The following is an 18719-nucleotide window of genomic DNA, read 5'->3' on the forward strand; positions in this document are numbered from 1 at the left end:
CTAAAAAAGTAACAATTTAAGATACAGGGACCAGCACCAGTTTTAATGTATTTAAATGAGGAAGTGTATATCTCTGGTCATTTCTGTTACAGGAGTAAATACTCATATTAAAGTATTGTTATCTGTATGGGGGATGCAATTCCACTACCAAAAATAAAGTCTTCAGAGTAGTTAGGGATTTGGGACCACCTTGGGGGGAGTATGTTACAGTCTCTTCTAAGACCACAACTTTTGCCGTCGCCAAGTGGTCACAGTGATATGGTGAATCATTCATTTCTGGTAGTCAAAATTTGGTGATTGACCTCACCCCCCGCCATGTGTGAAATAGCTCAGGTTGGCTCTGGGATAAGAAAGAAGGGGAAGTGGGCAGTGTTCAGGTGACAAAACCAAATGGCTTCAGAAAGAAAGCTGGAGTTGGATTTTGGGTGACCAGGTGTTTTGTATTTCTCTTCCTGCTCACTCTTCATGTTCCATATTAGAGTCTTTGTTTTAAGTCCTTGAAAAGGTTTAGCTAGAGACAAAAATGATGAGTTTCTCTTCTAACGTGGATGGATGCTGCCCAGGTTCTTTTGTGCTCCTGTGGAGAGGAGGCAGGCTACCCAGATCAATGGTATGGGCTATTCCCTTCTCTGTAATGGGGTCATCATTTCTTTTGACAGGCATCTCACTTGCAGAGACTCGTCCTGAACCCGCTGTCAGCCCTGCTGTCCTTATTCCCAGGACCTCAGAAGCTCATCCAGAAACGCTATGACAAACTGTTAGACTACAACAGCTACCTGCAGCGGTCAGCAGGAGATGAGTCAGACTTGGCCAAAAAGGAATATGAAGCCCTCAATGCCCAGCTGGTAGAAGAGCTTCAGGTGTTCAACCAGGCTGCCCGGAAGATTCTGTTGAACTGTCTGTGCAATCTCATCACCCTCCTCAGGGACCTGATGCATGCAGCACAACAGGCTTATTCCACAGTTGTGCCGGTAAGCACAGTACCAGCACCTGGCCACCTTGGCCTCCCAGGTCTGTTAGAAACCACTCCTATGAGAATGCAGCCCTGTTACAAGAGTGCATGTGTGTGTGTGTGTGTGGTCTTCGTGTATATGTTATTTAAGAACAGTCGATCAGATGCTTTCTCCTCCTTGATCCCCACTTTGGATCAGATAATTTTTAAAGATACTTCAGATTCTGTTTTAGGTTATCCGGGCACATCTTTCACATTGTAGTCCATAGTAAAACAGAAGCACAGAGATTTTTTTTTTTTTTTTTTTGCTAATGTACTAAAGAAGTGAAAAATCACTTTGGAGATATTTATCCTCACTCAACTGGTTTCATTCTATAGTATATATGTTATATATATATATATATATATATATATATATATATATATATATATATATTTAAACTTTTTGTTTGGAGATATAGAGTTATATTAATTATAAGAAATCACAGAGATCCTGATACTCCACAATTCCCCAATGGTAACATCTCTCATGACTATGTCTATATTACTGAAAGACAGAAATAAATAGTGATTAGAGAATTGTCTCTGGCACTAGAATAATAATAATAGCATATAATTTTGAATTTTTTTTCCAGGGATTGAACTCAGGGGCACTCGTCCACTGAGCCACATGCCCAACCCTATTTTGTACTTTGTTTAGAAACAGGGTCTCACTGAGCTGCTTAGAGCCTCACTGTTGCTGAGGTTGGCTTTGAACTCGAAATCTTCCTGCCTCAGCCTCCCTGGCTGCTGGGAGTACAGGAGTGTGCCACCACACCTGGCCAGTTTGAAATTTTAATTGTGGTAAAAATATAATGAATTTGGGGCTGAGGATGTGGCTTAAGCGGTAGCGCGCTCGCCTGGCATGCGTGTGGCTCGGGTTCGATCCTCAGAACCACATACAAACAAAGATGTTGTGTCTGCCGATAACTAAAAAAATAAATATTAAAAATTCTCTCTCTCTCTCTCTCTCCCTCTCTCCCTCTCTCTTTAAAAAAATAATAAATTTACCATCTTAACCATTTTTAAGTGCAGAGTTCAGAAGCATTAAGTTTATTTCCATTGTTATGCAATGCAGTGCCAAGACAGTTTCATCTTGCAAAATTGAAATAAACCAATTAAACAAGTCCTCATTTCAATTAAACAAGTCCTCATTTTCCCCCTGCCCCAGTTCCTGGAAGCCATCATTCTACTTTCTGTTTCTATAAGTTTGACTACTTTAAATACCTCATATAAATCAAATCATAGTGTTTGTCTCCTTGTGACTGGCATATTTTATTTAGCATAATGCCCTTGTTATGGTTTGTGTATGAGATGTCCCCTAAAAGCTCATGTGTGAGACAATGTTAGAATGTTTAGAGGTGATATGATTAGGTTATGAGAGTTGTAACCGAATGAGTGGATTAATCCACTGATAGAGATTAACTGGGTTGTAACTGTAGGCAGGTAGGGGGTGACTGTATGAAGTAGGTCACTGAGGGCATGATTTAGGGGTTTATATTTTATCCCCAGTGAATGGGGCTTTCTCTGCTTCCTGGTTTTATGTCCTGAGCTGCTTTCCTCTGCCACACTATACTGCCCTAATCTGCTTCACTTGAGCCCACAGCTATGGCTTGTTAGACCATGAACTTCTGAAATCAGGAGCCAAAATAAACTTTTGCTTCTTTAAGTTGTTGTCTGGTTTTCTGGTCATAATAATGTGAAAACTAACTAAAATAGCCCTCAAGGTTTATTCATTTTGTAGCATGTGGCAGAATTTTTTTTTCTTTTTAAGTCTGAATAATGTTCCATTGTATGTAGATACATTTTTGTTTATTCATGCATCTGTTAATGGCTGTTTCTTTCTCTTGGATATTGTGAAAAATGTTACAGTGATAATGGGTATGTAAAATCTCTTTAAGATCCTTACTTTTGATTATTTGGTATATATATATATATATATATATATATATATATATATATATGCAGAAGGGAGATGCTCAATCATATAGAAACTCTATTTTTAATGTTCTGAAGAATCCAAAGTCCTGTTTTTTTCATTTTCATTTTTATCAATTATGCATGCACATAATTTAAAGATTCAAGTAGTTATTTAAGTTTGGCCAAGAAAAACAGTTGTCCTTCACTCTCTTTATTCTATTTCTTCTTCCTCGGGGACAACTATTTTTCAATTCTTTTAGGTGATTCTCTTGGTATTTACTTTCATATTTTAAAATAAGATTTTATTTTGCCATTTCATTATTTTTCACTTTTAGGCATAACGTATTCCACTATGAAAAATGAGAACTTAGCCCTCTTTTTTATGTTCTCACAACATATATATTCACAGAAGATCTTGCTATGGAGCTCCAGTAGTTATACCATAAATTTAGCTATGTTTACATGCTATTTAAATTGTTTAACTTATGTATCTGTCATAATATTAGTATAAAAAAACCAGAACACTCAAATTGATCATTTGGAGAAAAAATTAATAAAGTGATTATTTACAAAAATGTGAGAATGCTATGGGGAAATCTTTGCAGCCAGTGTTCTGCCCCAAGGGTAGCAAAAGAGGGGAGCCATATAACACCTAGGATTAAATGGATAAGGGAAGAGGTTGGCATAGGAATGGACAAAGAGAGGGATGTGCACAGGACAATCTGATAGGTCTGTGTTGTTCAGTTAATACTACAGAAAGAAAATTTAGGAAATAAATATCCTTATCTCAGTTTCTTTTCTCATTCTGATTTCCTGTGTGTACTCTTCATTGACTGAACCCATCTGAAACCAGAGTGCAACATTGTTTTATTGTTGTTATTGTTATTTATTTGATTATTTGGTACTGGGGATTGAACCTGGGGGCTTTTAAGCCCTGAGCCATATCCCCAACCCTTTTTATTTTTTTATTTTAACACAAGGTCTTACCAAGTTGCACAGGACCTGCTAACTTGCTGAGGCTGGTCTCAAACTTGCAATCTTCATGCCTCAGCCTCCTGAGTTGCTGGGATTGCAGGCATGCACCACCATGCCCAGTGACCTGTTGCTCTTTAATTCCGATGAGACTCTTGGCACATAGAGCAGGGTAGAAAGGAAGGAGAATAAATTTGAAGATGTACACAGATACCCAGCACACAAAGTGAATGCTGGTTAGCTACACAGAACACCACAATTAATTTGTCTTTCATGTATAGCTTTTTTTTCTGAAGTTAGTAATTGTTTTTCTTTTGCCAGTTGCTTCATTTTTCTTTGTCTAATTTTACCTCTCAATTGACTAACCTTTTAAGACTTTCAGATGTGTGTGGTATTCTATAAATCGTGCCTTCTTGCAGAAATCTCTCCCAGTGCTTTCTAATCTGCTACAATCTGAACTGCCTTTCTGTCCGTAATCCTGGGATCACACCTCATCATCATTCTAAGGGACCCCTTCTTCTCTATTCTGTGTGGGATCCCAATTCCTTATTTTCTGATGCCATGTTGACTTATTCCTTTATGCCCTTATCTGGGGAGAAGTGTATTTCTGAGTGGTTCTCTGAAAAAAAATGATTGGGAGATGAATATTTTGATACATTGTATACCAGAAAAATGTCTTTTTAATATCATCATGCTTTACTGATGGTTTCTGTGGATGTAGAAGTTGTTCTTTGTGCATATGAAAACATTACAAAAATTGTTCTATTTTATTCTAGCTTCCACTGTTTCACTGAGAATTGACAACCCAGTCCGATTCTTGGTTCTATGTACGTTCTATGTATATATGTCCTCTCATTGGACCCTTGGAAGCACTTAGGAATTCCCCGTCTGAAATTTTGGACACTTGGTGGGATCCTTTTAACATGAAAATTCTGCCTCTTCTAGAAACTTTTTGAAATTCTCAATTTCAAAATTCATTCAATCTCAATTTCCTTGATGAAATTCAATTTTGTTGATGATTTTTTCTTTCTTTGCTCCTTTTTTCTTTTTCAGAACCTCCTAGATTGTTACCTCTAAATTTATTATTTTTTCTCACTTATTTTCTATCTCTATAACTTTTCTCAATCTCTTATGAAATTTTCCTACTTTAGTCTTCTAACCCATCAATTATTTCCTTTTATTTCTGCTCTTATTTTAATATTCAAGGGCTCTTTGTTTTCTTAAAATTAAGACAAGTTGCTTTTCTATTTATCAGATTCCCTCATATTAGAGGCATGCCTGGGCTGTCTAATGATCTGTCGACCACTGAAAAAGTTGAGGACTAAATGACACCCTTGAGCCCGTAGGTAGTTGAAAACTGTGTTTCATGATTGTGTGATCTGTCATTTCATTTGAGAACCCTTCATAATAGGTTCGTTAGGTCTTTCTCCTCTCAAGACTGGTCAGAATATCCACAGACAGTTCTTCAAGTCTTCTGTCTGCAGGGAAGCCGTATGATTTCTAAGGTTGGTGGTGGGGAAATGGAAAAGGGTTTCAAGGTCAGCATACATCTGTTTCTTATTTTCCCTCTTTTCAATATGGGTCCCCTATCCTTGTTAATGCATAGCGTCACTCATTCTAGAGACTGTTTTACCATTTGCAGAAAAAGAATCTTCATCTTCTGCCAAGGAAGGGAAGAGATAATCATTCAATTTCATTGAAATGGTGAAAAAAAATCTGGGGCTCAAATTAGATGACACCAAACATGGTATTATTATAGTTCATGGTTTCAGGGATTCACTGGGCTGTTGGTCATTCAGTTTGGATTGGAATAGCTGGGGTCCCAAGGGGAGTCCCCCCACTCTCTCTCATCTTTCATTATGGTCTTCTTACATGGTGGCCACAGAGAAGATGGGCTTCTCCAAAGTGAGTGAAGGTTTCCAGAGTGAGTGTCCCAAGAATACCAGCATAAACTGCACGACTGTTTCTAGTCTAATCTTTAAAGTCAGACAGCATCATTTCCATGGTTCTGTTCTTTTCAGCATCCTATTTATTGAGGTCACTGTAAAGACCCACTTATCACTGAGGGTGTGGCTTATTGGAAGAGCCCTTGCCTAACGAGAACAAGGTCCTGGGTTGTAGCCCCAACATCCCACACATAATAAAACAACCATAAAGATCCACCTGGTTTTGAGAGGCAGGAACCTAGACTCTACATCTTGATGGGAAGCATGTCAAGGAATCTGCTGATTTGTTTAAATCTTAGCACAGACACTCAATTAGTGCTTCTTATCTTAGACTCTTTTCCCCTGTCACTATACTACTCCACTGTGTGGGAGATTCGTACCACCATGAATTCTTATTTTTATTATTTGTTTTTAAATTTTTTAAAAATTAATTAGTTATACATAATAGTAGGATGCATCCTGACACATCATACGTAAATGGAGCATAACTTCACATTCTCCTGGTTGTACATGATGAAAAATCACACTGGCCATGTAATCATATATGTACACAGGGTAATAATGTCTGATTCATTCTACTATCCTTTCTACTCCCATATTCCCTCCCTTCCCTTCACTCCCCTCTGCCTAATCCAAAGTATCTCTGTTTTCCCTAGCTCCGTATTGTGAATTAGCATCTGCATATCAGAGAAAACATTCAGTCTTTGGTTTTTTGGGATTGGCTTATTTTGCACAGCATATTCTCCAGCTACCTCCATTTACCTGCAAATACCATAATTTTATTCTTCTTTAAGAGTGAGTAATATTCCATTGTGTATATAGACCATATTTTCTTTATCCAAACTAGGTGTTGAAGGCACCTACTTTGGTTCCATAATTTGCCTATTGTGAGTTAAGCTGCTTTAAACATTGATGTGGCTGCATCACTGTAGTATGCTGATTTTAAGTCCTTTAGGTATAAACTGAGGAGTGGGACAGATGGGTCAAATGGTGGTTCCATTCCAAGTTTTCTGAGGAACACCCATATTGTTTTTTATAGAATGGTTATACCAAGTTGCAGTCCAATCAGTTATGTATGAGTGAATCTTTATCCACACATCCTTGTCAACATTTATTTTGCTTGTATTCTTGATAATTGCCATTCTGAGTGAAATGAAATCTCAGTGTAGTTTTAATTTGCATTTCTCTAATTGCTGGGGAAGTTGAACACTTTTTCATATATTTTTTGACCATTCGTATTTCTTCTTCTGTGAGTCTCCATTTGGTTCCTTTTCCCATTTATTGATTGGGTTATTTGTTGGGGTTTTTTTTTGGTGTTAATTTTTTTAGTTCTTTCTATATTCTGGAGATTAATGCTCTGTCTGATATGCAGGTGGCAAAGATTTTCTTTCCTTCTGTAGGCTCTCTGTTTATGTTCTTGATTGTTTCCTTTGCTGTGAAGAAGCTTTTTAGTTTGATGTCATTACATTTATTGATTCTTGATTTTATTTCATGTGCTTTCAGAGTCTTGTTAAGGAAGTCAGTTTCTAAGCCTACATGATGGAGATTTGGGTCTACTGTTTCTTCTAGTAGGTGCAGGGTCTCTCCACCATTAATTCTTGAGCCTTTGTTCCATGACTTTGTTGCTTATTTTTCCTCTTCCTCCTCCTCTTTCTTCTTCTGTTCTCCTTTTATTTAGACTTGAAACTTTCATATATACATATATTCCTATCATTTTCACAGGGTTTCTAGATACGGTAAATTAGATTATCCTCATTCAAAAGTTCTAGAATTGCCCTAATTTTTCCACTATGAGCTCCCTTACACTTTCTCAAATGCTTATTGCAACTCTGGTAAATTTAACTCCTAATATGGTTATATAGCTGTGTGGAAATGATGCTGTATTACTTCTACCATAGGCACCATTGTTGGTCTCAAGCATCTCTGAGATTCAGAATCGAGTACTAGAAGAGGTTCACAATCTGAATTTTGTAAAGGACAATAGTGCCACCTTTATTGAGAGGAAACTCAGTTTTGAAAAGAAGAAGCCTGTGCCGGTTCTGGTGAGTATAGGAGCATCCATGACTGTTAAAATATTACTACTTCACTTTGTCCGAATCATAGTATCATATTATTTTTCTTATCACTAATTTCATTCTAATCTTATAATTTGTTCTTTATGTTTAAATTTCCTCTCTATTTTTACCCTGTATACTAAATATATTCTATAGCCTTTGTTCTATGAGTTTGTTAATCCATAAAATCATGGATTTGGGTTTCTGTTTTGTACATAGCATATCCTTAAAATGCCTAAAATGGTGCTTGACACAAGATAGGCACTCTAAATATTTGTTTACAAGTATTTTAGAGGTAAATCATGTAATCCAGCCTTTGCATTTTCAAGCTAAGGCACCCTGGGTTCCAGAGATAAAGTGGTTTTCTCAAAGTCACTTAATGGGCGGGAGCTTGGAAGGGGTCTATGGCTTCTTACTCCTGCTGAATTCACTGCTATTTTCTAGAAAAAGACAAGCAAGTGTGCAATTTATTGAATGAAATATTATTTATCAAGTGCTTAATATAGAAAGAGTTAAAATGTTGCTCAGAAAATACCAAAGGGTTAAAATGTTGTTCAAGAGGGATTAGAACCTCTGCCTCCTGATTTTTCACATGAATTTTCTTTCTTTTCTACAACACTGCCCTCCTGTGCTTACTAGAGAATTTTTCACTGCATGACTTACTGGAGCACTCGACAATAAGAGCCTAATCTAAGACTTCACCTTGAAATAAACCCCAATCAGTATATGTTTTTAAAGAATCTATGGAGAAAAATGTTACGAATTTACTGAGGATTTCATTATACATCCACATGAAACAAATATTCTCCTTGCTTTTCCCAGCCAGAAGTGCCACGTCAAACTGACATTCATCGCTCCAAACTTCTGTCCACATACAGTGCAGAGGAACTCTACCAAGCTAAGCGCAAGTGCAATGCCACACAAGAATATGACATCAACCTTTTGGAAGGAGAGTTGGTGGCTGTGATGGAACAGAAAGATCCACTGGGGAGTACTAGCAGGTGGCTCGTTGACACTGGAAGTAAGTTTTTCTCCAGAATTACCACCCCTCCTCAGGTTGAGATTTTTTTCCCAATGGTCTTTGTGTGCTTCTCTAAACCCAGGCATTTGGGAACAGTATGCACTTGACATTGGTTCTTCTTTCTTTTTATTTCCTACCTAGTTGTAAAAGGATATGTGTATTCCTCCTTCCTAAAACCGTACAATCCAGCAAAAGTGCAGAAGGCTGATGCTGAGAACAGGTTCTGTGACGATGATTTTGACAACATCAGCCTCTTTGTGTCTTCTCGGCCAGCTAGTGACAGTGTCACAGGGACCCCAGAAGGCAGCATAAGTGATAGCAGCTCATCTCTAAGTGGCACCTGTGGAAAGTTTGAAACAAACGGCACTGATGTTGACAGCTTTCAAGAGGTAGATGAGCAGGTAAGAATTTGAACCTCAATGAAAAAAATAGGCTCTTCAAAACTTGAAAGAATCTCTAAATGCTCACTATTTTACTGTAAGACTTGATAGGAAAGTGCCAGCATTGCCATCAAAAAGTCCCAGCTCTATTAGTGGGTACTCTCTGTGGACTGTTTTGCAAAGAATTTAATTCTCTGAGCCTGTTTCCTCAAATGAAACAAAGAGGACAATGATTCCTATGTTGCAGAGTTGATGTTTTAGATCTAATGTGTGTGTGTAAAGTACCTAGCAGAGTAGACACTCACTCAATAGTAGCTGTTGCTGTTACAACTCTGTTGTTATGTACTTAAAGTGAAAATGCACTTTGTACACCCCTCCATTAGAAAAATGCAGTTCAATGCTGAACAGATTGTGACCATTAATAGCATGTAGGAAATTGTTCCTGATTCCTCTAAAAGCAACATCTTCATTGAGCTGTCTAGTAATTGGCCATTTTAATCACTTGTATATTCCATATACTGCATACTGATACTTTTAAGGGCTACTTGTCCCTCACTGCACTGATGCAAAGGCTACTGGTATAATCCTATCACAAGATGGTATGTTAACTATAATGTAGGGTTCATTTTTGCTTCAGTATAAAGTTTCAGTATATTTCACTATTAATTCTCAGTTGGTGACCAACTAATTCTTATTCAACTTGTTTTTTTTCTTTATTGACTTTTTATTAAGTAAAAATATTCTTTTATATAGGGGTGATAAAATTTACTTTTGAAAAGTTAAAATAGTCAGAAGAAATATATAAAGTAAAAGTTAAGGTCTTAATTGCTTTCTTACTCCTATTCTTCAGAGACAATATTTATGTATAACTTTTCAGACATATTCCATGCACATACAAATATATATATTTATACAATTAATAAATATATCATGTGTGTTACATATTTTTTCCACTTAAAAATAATATATCAGGGCTGGGTTTGTGGTTTGGTGGTAGAGCGCTTGCCTAGCATCTGTGAGGCCTTGGGTTCAGCACTACATAAAAAAATAAATAAATAAAATAAAAGTATTGTGTCCATCTACAAAAAAATAAATATTTAAAACAATGAATAATATATTATAAACTAAACTATATCTAATTAGCTTAATTTTTCCTTAAAAAACTCTCCATAGTATTTTATTTTATAGAATAAGTCATATATGGAACTCTTACCCTAACAAAAAAAAATTTAGAATCTTTTAGGAAAGATTTTAGGAAAGTTCTTTTTCACCTGTTTTGTGCTCTTTTGTGAACATATCTATGAGGAAAATCCTTAAAAATATAGGAGGGTCAGAGAGTTTATATAAAACCTTAGAGACATTGCTGTACTGCCCTCCAAAAATATTTTATGTATTCTGTTTATTCCATTTACAGTGTAGATTGCCGTTCATTTCATGACTTTCCCTCCAAAATAGCTTTATTAAGGTCTTATTTATTTGCCCATATGAATTAATTCATTTTAAGTATAAAATCCCATGACTTTAAGTATATTTACCAAATTGTGTTACCATCACATTAATTCAATTTAAGAACATTTCTTTCACTCTCAAAAATCCTTTGTACCTATTTGCATTAATTGCTCTTTACCATCTCCAGCTTTAGGAAACCACTAAACAAACTATTTCCTATCTCCACAGTTTTGCCTTTTCTGTATATTTCATATAAATGACATTATGCAATATGTGGTTTTTACAACTCCCTTTTTTCATTTAGTGTATAATGTTTTTGAGATTCATCTGTGTTATAGTAAAAATACATATTTTATTGCTTTTAATTGCCTAGTTATTTTCCCTTCCATGGATATAGTATGTTTTAACCATCACCAGTTGATGGACATTAGGGTAATTTCTAATTAGGGGGTGTTTTAGTTAGCTTTTTGGCTGCTGTGACCCAGAGACCTCACAAGAGCAATTTTAGAGGAGTAAAAGTTTATTTGGGGGCTCACCGTTTCAGATGTCTTGTCCATGGATGGCCGACTCTATTCCTCAGGATTTGAGGTGAGGCAGAACATCATGGCAGAAGAGTGTGGTAGAGGAAAGCATCTAGGGACATTTCACGAGGAAGCACAGAGAGAGCTCTGCTCAACAAGCAAAAAATATGTATCCAAAGGTACACTCCCAGGGACTCAACTTCTCCAGCCACACTCTACTTGCCTACGGTTACCAGTCAGTTAATCACTATTAGAGGATTAATGCACTGATTAGGTTAAGGCTCTTGTAACTTGATCATTTCACCTCTAAACCCTCTTGTATTGCCTCACACATGAGCTTTTGAGGAACAACTCATATCTAAACTATATCACAACCCATACTGGTCAAGGTTGAGTGTAATAGGAAATATTTATTCAATATTTATTGTATGCTATGTTATCTTCACAACCTTCTTATTAGGTATACGTGATGGGTTCTGTGGTATATAGGATTCCTAGAATCTTCCCTCAAAGATAAAAATGACCCATTTCAAACTGAAGACCTCCCTCTACAAAGGGAGAATCTATCCCAATGAATTTATTATAAGGAGAAGAGAAGGCACCTGTTGGAAATCCCAGTATGAGAGAAAAAAAAAAGTCCACTAAGGAATATTTCTTAACTTCGGCCAATAGAAGCACATGAGCCAGTGGTTTTCAGATTCCTCTCATAATGAAACTACTTGTCATCCCTTGGAAACGGAAAAGATTGTATTATCTTCACAATCCTTGTCAGGAGGCTGAAGTTTCCATTCCAGTGGCTCTTAGAAAGTGTGAAAAGAAATGGTTGATCCCTTATGTTTACAGTGTGACAGTCTTAGAAAATCATACATTCTAGAGATCCCTAGAAGGAGATTGAAAAGTGGGAGTAAATTGCATCATTTTTGAGAGTAATGAGAATACAGTATATAATATCTCACACTTGAGATACCCTAAAAAGCAACTTTCTGTCTTTTTTAGGTTTTGATTATGTGTTTGTATTTTTAATCAAGAACATCAACTGCAACTTAAGTTGGCTTAATTATGTGCCCCTTTTAGTCTCTATTTCTTTTCCTATACTTTACCACTGTGGAAGTACTTCTTTTGCAAAGAATTGTCGCAAAAGGGTGTTGTAAGCTGTAGTCTAGTCTTTTAAATTGTTCTAGTGGAGCCTGACAAGGACAGGGTCTCTACCTGCTATTCATGGTGCATCTATGGGGTCCTAAAAAAATCATTCAGATACAGGTAATTTTAGACTAATTTATGTTACAGTGACTTTGTAAGTTTTATACTTCAGCTCAATTTTTTAACCTAGACTCCAAGAACCTAAGGAGTGTATGAATGTACTTGGGTCCCATGAGTCTCCTCAAATATGTAAAACTGTGTACACTTTTATGGTATAAGAAGTCAATAGATTTCAACAGGTTTTCAAAGGGTAATTTTATTTAAAAAGATTAGAAATCACTGCTGCCACTGGGAATGATGACACACACCTGTAATCCCAGCAGCTCAGAGGCTGAGGCAGGAGGATCTCGAGTTCAAAGCCAGCCTTGGCAATAGCAAGGAGCTAAGCAACTCAGTGAGACTCTGTCTCTAAATAAAATACAAAATAGGACTGGGGATGTGACTCAATGGTTGAGTACCCCTGAGTTCAATCCATGATACCCCACTCCAAAAAAAGAAAGAAATCACTTCTCTAGAGGTTTAATTATTCATTCTCCCTCTCAAGCAAGAAGAGAGATTGTTGGGAAAGACATTTTCTAGGATAGTTTCTAGGATAGTTCTGGATCAGGAGTCTTATGGGAAGGGCAAAAACATTATTTACTATTTTTAATGGGACATACTTTAATGGAAGTGCTTAATGGAGGACATTCTGTGGTGTAATCAGGAGGTATGATTACCTTTCCTTTGGGGACCTCAGAACCAGTCCACTCAGAGTCCTGAATACTCATCCCACAAAGAAAGCACGGACTTATTCTGGGTGGTTTTTTTTGGAGTGCTCCTAAGTTACGGTCCAGAGCCTTTGTTGAATAATCGGAATGAGCTAATAGATGTTCACAACCTGACAGTACTGATTTACACCAAGGGACTTAATTTTTACACTCACTTTTTTTTTGCTGGATCAACAAATGCAACCAAAGCAGTCAAACAAATATGCCTACTACTTCTAATGTATTCTCTTCCTTTGTCCATCAAATAGTAATGGCATAATATGACTAGTGTTCTATGTTGCATAAAAATCATCACAAATTTAGTGACTTAAAACAATACAAACTTATTATTTTAGTGTCCATGGTCAAGAGTCCAAGCTTGGATGCTTTGCACAAAATCTCACAGAGCTACTATGTAGGCATTGCATGGGCTTTTTCCTGAAACTTGAAGTTCTCTAGTAAGCTCATGGTTGTTGACAGAATTCAGTTTCGTATTCCAGCAGGACTGAGCTATTCAATTTCTTGCTGGAAATTAGACAGGGATAACTTCAAGCAACTAAGGGCTGCTTTCAAATCCTTGCCATGTGACTGTCTCTATAGGCAGTTTACAGAGTTGGTTATTTCTTCATTGTTGTGTAGTTCATGTTAGTGAACATCTCTTTGGCTTTCCTTCTGAGAGACCCAAATGCTTTTTTAATGGTCTCTTTTGATAAGCTCAAGCCCACCCAAAATAATCTCCCTTTTGACTAATTCAGTCATTTTCTCAGGAACCTTATCAGGCACTTCTGCAAAATGTCTTAACAGTAACCATGTAACACAACCTAACAACAGGAGTGAAATCCCATCACATTAACAAGTGCCATCTATAATCAAAGGAAGGTGATTATATAGGATATGTATAAGAGGGGTGGGAATCTTGGGGACCACCACATCTAAGTGCCTTGTTTGGTCAGTGGAATGTTGTCCTTGGCAGTTTGCAAAGAGAATCAGGCTTAATAATGATGGAAACCTAGTTTTAGAGGGCAGATCATTATCCAAGAATCAGTGCTTTTTTTTCTATATAAATATTATTGAAAGTACATTTTTTTAAAAAAACTGGTAAAAAGTTAGTTGCTTTGCTATAATTTTTTCTAAGTTCATAGTCTGGTCTTGTACCTTTTTTAGCAACTTTTGATCAATTCACTAGAATCACTGAAGTAATCGTGAACGAAAATGACAATAATGACTTCCCTCTTATTATTTATTTTAATGGAGATGGATTTAGTGCTTCATTAATCCACTGTTGGTTATTAGTTTTTGAAGCTTGAGAGTATTGAGTCATTTCTTTTTCTTCCTAGTTGCTGAGTTTCTCAAATTCCTTTTCAATATCTACATTTTGATACTACATGGCTAGAATGTTATTATTTAGAAAGTCCTTCAAAAATTTGACAGAATTATAATGTATTTAGGTAGTCATTAAAATGAAGATTTGGAGAGCTATTTATTGATATAAAAAGATTTTAAAATGCTCACTTTATTTATATATTTTTTGTTTTGGAAAAGAAGATTAAAATATGAATTTTGTTGTTAATTGGAGAACAGTGACAAAATTAAAAAAATGAGATTCAGTGGAGACAGGTAATGTGACTTACCGCAAGAGGAAGTTAAATGCACAAATATATAGAATAAGGGAATGCTGTCCTGACAGTGGTACCACAGGAAAAGATCTGATGGTTATCAACAGTGGGTAATAAATTGGGTATGAGTCAATAATACAGAGTGCTATTTTTTTGAAACAGTAAATACCATGGAGAAATGGGTTTTATTCACAGAATATTATAAATAAAATGAGCCAGAGTTTTTCTGAGTACAAAAAAGCTACTAATAAGATATATTTTAGTAAATGCTAAGGAAAAATAAAAGAGCATTAGATTACAATGGTTCAGGGGCTGGGGATGTGGCTCCAGCGGTAGCGCGCTCGCCTGGCATGCGTGCGGCCCGGGTTCGATCCTCAGCACCACATACCAACAAAGATGTTGTGTCTGCCAATAACAAACAAATAAATAAATATTTAAAAAAAAAAAAAAAAAATTTAAAAAAAAAAAAAAAAAAAAAAAAGATTACAATGGTTCAAATTAATAACATTTTAATTAATGTATCTGAACCAAAACATATAAAATTTAAAGTTAGAAAAATAAAAATTAAAGTATTGAAAATAATGAGAAAACTTTCAGCTCCCAAAATACATTTTAGGTGGAAAACTTCTAATTTGTAGTCTAACATTAAAGAAAATACTAAAAAGATTAAAATAAGAGACAGACTTTTAAAAGATGACTGTAAAACTTATTTCCATTTTGAGTATAGAATATATGTCTCCATTTAACATAAATTATATAAAAACTGGAAAAAGTTCAACCTAAATAAATTTGGACCATGATCATCTAAAGTATTGAAAGCACATTATGTTTTATAGTTTAAATTTATGATTTCATGAGAATCTATATTTAATGTTTAAAATATAAACTATAATTTCATACTAAATATCTAGGTAGAAGATTTTATATTCCCCTTGAGAGAATTTGTGCCCAAATGAAAGACTACTACAAATATTTAGGAATGGTATTTTAGTAGATAATCCATCCTGCTGAAAAATCTATTGCCTCATTGGTGAAGGATACATATTATTTCAAAAATTCTAATTGATGGTTAGCAACTATGAATGTAGGCTCTTGAACATTATTTCAGGGGCTGTATTCCTTCACATCACATTCCTAAATGCTTTTGCAAACCAAATCTTTCATTTGGCTTTTGTGGATCTGTTTAGTGTTTTCACTTTCCAAACAACAAAACAATCATGAACTTATTAGGGACTCCAGTTCCTTTCCACAAGAATACACTCTGAAGATGTTTGCTAGAACAAGAGTATGTTTAAGCATTATGAAACATGGACCAAGAGTAGGATTTGGAGTTAGAAGACATGGGACCTAGTAGCACTCATTAGCTCAATGATTAAAAGTATGTTTCTTCTCCAAGTCTCAATTCAGAATCGTTGAGGATAAAGCCCAAGTGATATGTAAACTATCATAAGCTCTATAAAAGGTCTTTATTATAATTTCTACCACCTCAATGCTGATTAATTTATAGTGTTCCCTTTTTCTTTCTTTTTTTTTAAAAATGACTTGTGTTTGCATCAGGGTTTTGAAAAGTTGATGTAGATATGTAGATATTTTAATTTTATTTTTTATTATTTTGTTTTTAGAGAGAAAGGAAGGAACACATTTTTTTAGAGAGAGAGAGAGAGAGAGAGAGAGAGAGAGAGAGAGAGAGAGAGAGAGAGAGAGAGGATAGAGGGAATTTTAATATTTATTTTTCATTTTTCGGTGGACACAACATCTTTGTTGGTATGTGGTGCTGAGGATCGAACCCAGGCCGCACGCATGCCAGGCGAGCGCGCTACCGCTTGAGCCACATCCCCAGCCCTTTCTTTCTTTTTATTATATAATAATGCATGTCCAACAATATTTTCTGTATTTATCTTGTAAGATACAAGACAATCTCCTGTATGATAGCCAAGACTTTCAGCCTAACTACAGTCAAATCAACAAATATTTGAATTCCTTCTGTGTACCAAGATGTGAGTGAAGTCAAGTTTAATTTTGACCTTTAGTCCATTTAGGCAGCTATAACAAAACTACCATAAGTTGGGTGGCTTACAAATAAGGGGAATTTCTCACAATTGTGGAGGCTGGAAGTCGGAGATCAAGGCACTGGCATTTTTTATGGTCTGGTGGGAACCAACTTCCTGGTACATAGACAGCACTTTCTTGTGAGGTTCTCACCTGGTGGAAGGGATAAATGGTCTCTCCTGGACCTTTTTTTTTTAAAGGAATTAATCCTATGCCTGGAGGCTCTGTCCTCATGACTAATCACCTCCCAAAGGCTCCATCTCAATATCATCAATTCAAGGGTTAGCATTTCAACACACAAATTTTAGGAGGAAGAAAATATTCAGACAATAGCAATATGGTTCCTCTACTTGAGGAGCAGCTTATGCTAGTTGCTAAGACAATAAAGCAAGCAATAGAATCAGAATTTAATCAGAAGTTAAATAACAATAGAACTTAAATTACAACATAGTCCCTGCATATCACACTGCCCAGCCTCTTTTCCTTGATCAATAAAGGAAAGGAACCTTATTGCTCATAGTTCCCATTATCAATTAGCACTAAATTTTGAAAGTTAATCTGATTGCCTTTTGTTTTCATATATTTATCTCTGCATGACATATTTTCTGCCTTTACAACTTTGTCATTTAGGTAGTTATTTCTTCTGAAATCCAGTTCACAATTAGCTAATATATCACCTGTATGTGGTTTGATTGTTGGTGGAAGTGCTGTGGGTTTGTTTGTTTTGTTTTGCCTTGTTGACATTATTTTTCTAACTCAGCTCTAATAGGGTCTCTGATAAAATAACATCTGGCACTTGGTGGGCACTTCATAATGTTTGATTAAATAAATTAGTTTATAAGCATTATTAGCCAATTGATTTATTTTATATATAGCTAATTTTTTTATCAGTTATAATTTACTGGAAGCTCTATTTTAGAGCTTCCTATCTAATTATGCAGAGTTCTTTTGAGAAAAGAGACAATATGGTTTGTTAGTTCTTCTAAGTCACTTAAAGTAATTTTAAACTTGTAAATTTCATATAATGTCATTATAAAGTTCTGGAAAATAAACAAAGAAACAAAGAAGTAACAATGAGATTTACCTATCATCCCACCATTCAAAGAAATTAGAAATTTTAGGCATATATTGTTTACCCTAATTTTATACTTTTTTCTTTTACTATTTCATTATAAGCATTTTCTGTTGTTAGTGTCATGAAATAACATTTTTATGACTACAAATTTTCTCAGTATGACAGTCTAGAATTGAACTTTTCTCTTCTTGCACATTTAGAACATTCCCACATCCCTCTTTTTACCTTCCATATAAGTATTAGAGTAATATTACTGTGTAAGACTATTTGCTAGAGTTTGTTTTGGTTGAAGAGATTCTTAGAGATATTATTGATTCAAAAGGAATTAACATTAAATTATTTTAATAGAAACTGCCCAATTGCCTTCAAGTATGGACAATTTAAACTTATTCTAACAGAGTAAGAATGCTATTTCACCCCATTCTTAATTGAGGTCATATTTTAGCAAAATAAGCCCAACAGAAAAATCTGGGCAATGACTTTAAAAAAATAAGAAAACTTTGACATTGCTTCTAAAAATCTTAAAAATCTTTATTATTTTTCTCTAAATTTTTGGGTTTTGTTCTAATAATGTCATTTGCTTTGTTGTCTAGATTTTCTATGCAGTTCATGCTTTTCAAGCACGGAGTGACCATGAACTCAGCCTTCAGGAGTACCAAAGAGTCCATATACTTAGATTTTGTGATCTAAGTGGGAATAAAGAGTGGTGGTTAGCTGAAACTCAAGGACAGAAAGGATATGTGCCAGCTAACTACCTTGGGAAGATGACTTATGCTTAA

At 35.6% G+C, this 18719-nt stretch overlaps 1 protein-coding gene across 1 annotated transcript in view; it reads left to right on the forward strand.

The window, feature by feature from the left end:
- The window catches only part of Arhgef38 (Rho guanine nucleotide exchange factor 38), a 128268-nt gene extending 109549 nt beyond the window's left edge, over window positions 1–18719 (forward strand). Inside the window, exons 10-14 of the mRNA XM_026404658.2 lie at window positions 660–971; window positions 7728–7871; window positions 8706–8904; window positions 9046–9305; window positions 18534–18719. Of these exons, the coding sequence (XP_026260443.2) occupies window positions 660–971; window positions 7728–7871; window positions 8706–8904; window positions 9046–9305; window positions 18534–18719 (1101 nt within the window). The remainder of the gene's footprint in view (window positions 1–659; window positions 972–7727; window positions 7872–8705; window positions 8905–9045; window positions 9306–18533) is intronic.

Source organism: Urocitellus parryii, chromosome 10 (assembly GCF_045843805.1).
Source record: "Urocitellus parryii isolate mUroPar1 chromosome 10, mUroPar1.hap1, whole genome shotgun sequence".
NCBI lineage: Eukaryota > Metazoa > Chordata > Mammalia > Rodentia > Sciuridae > Urocitellus > Urocitellus parryii.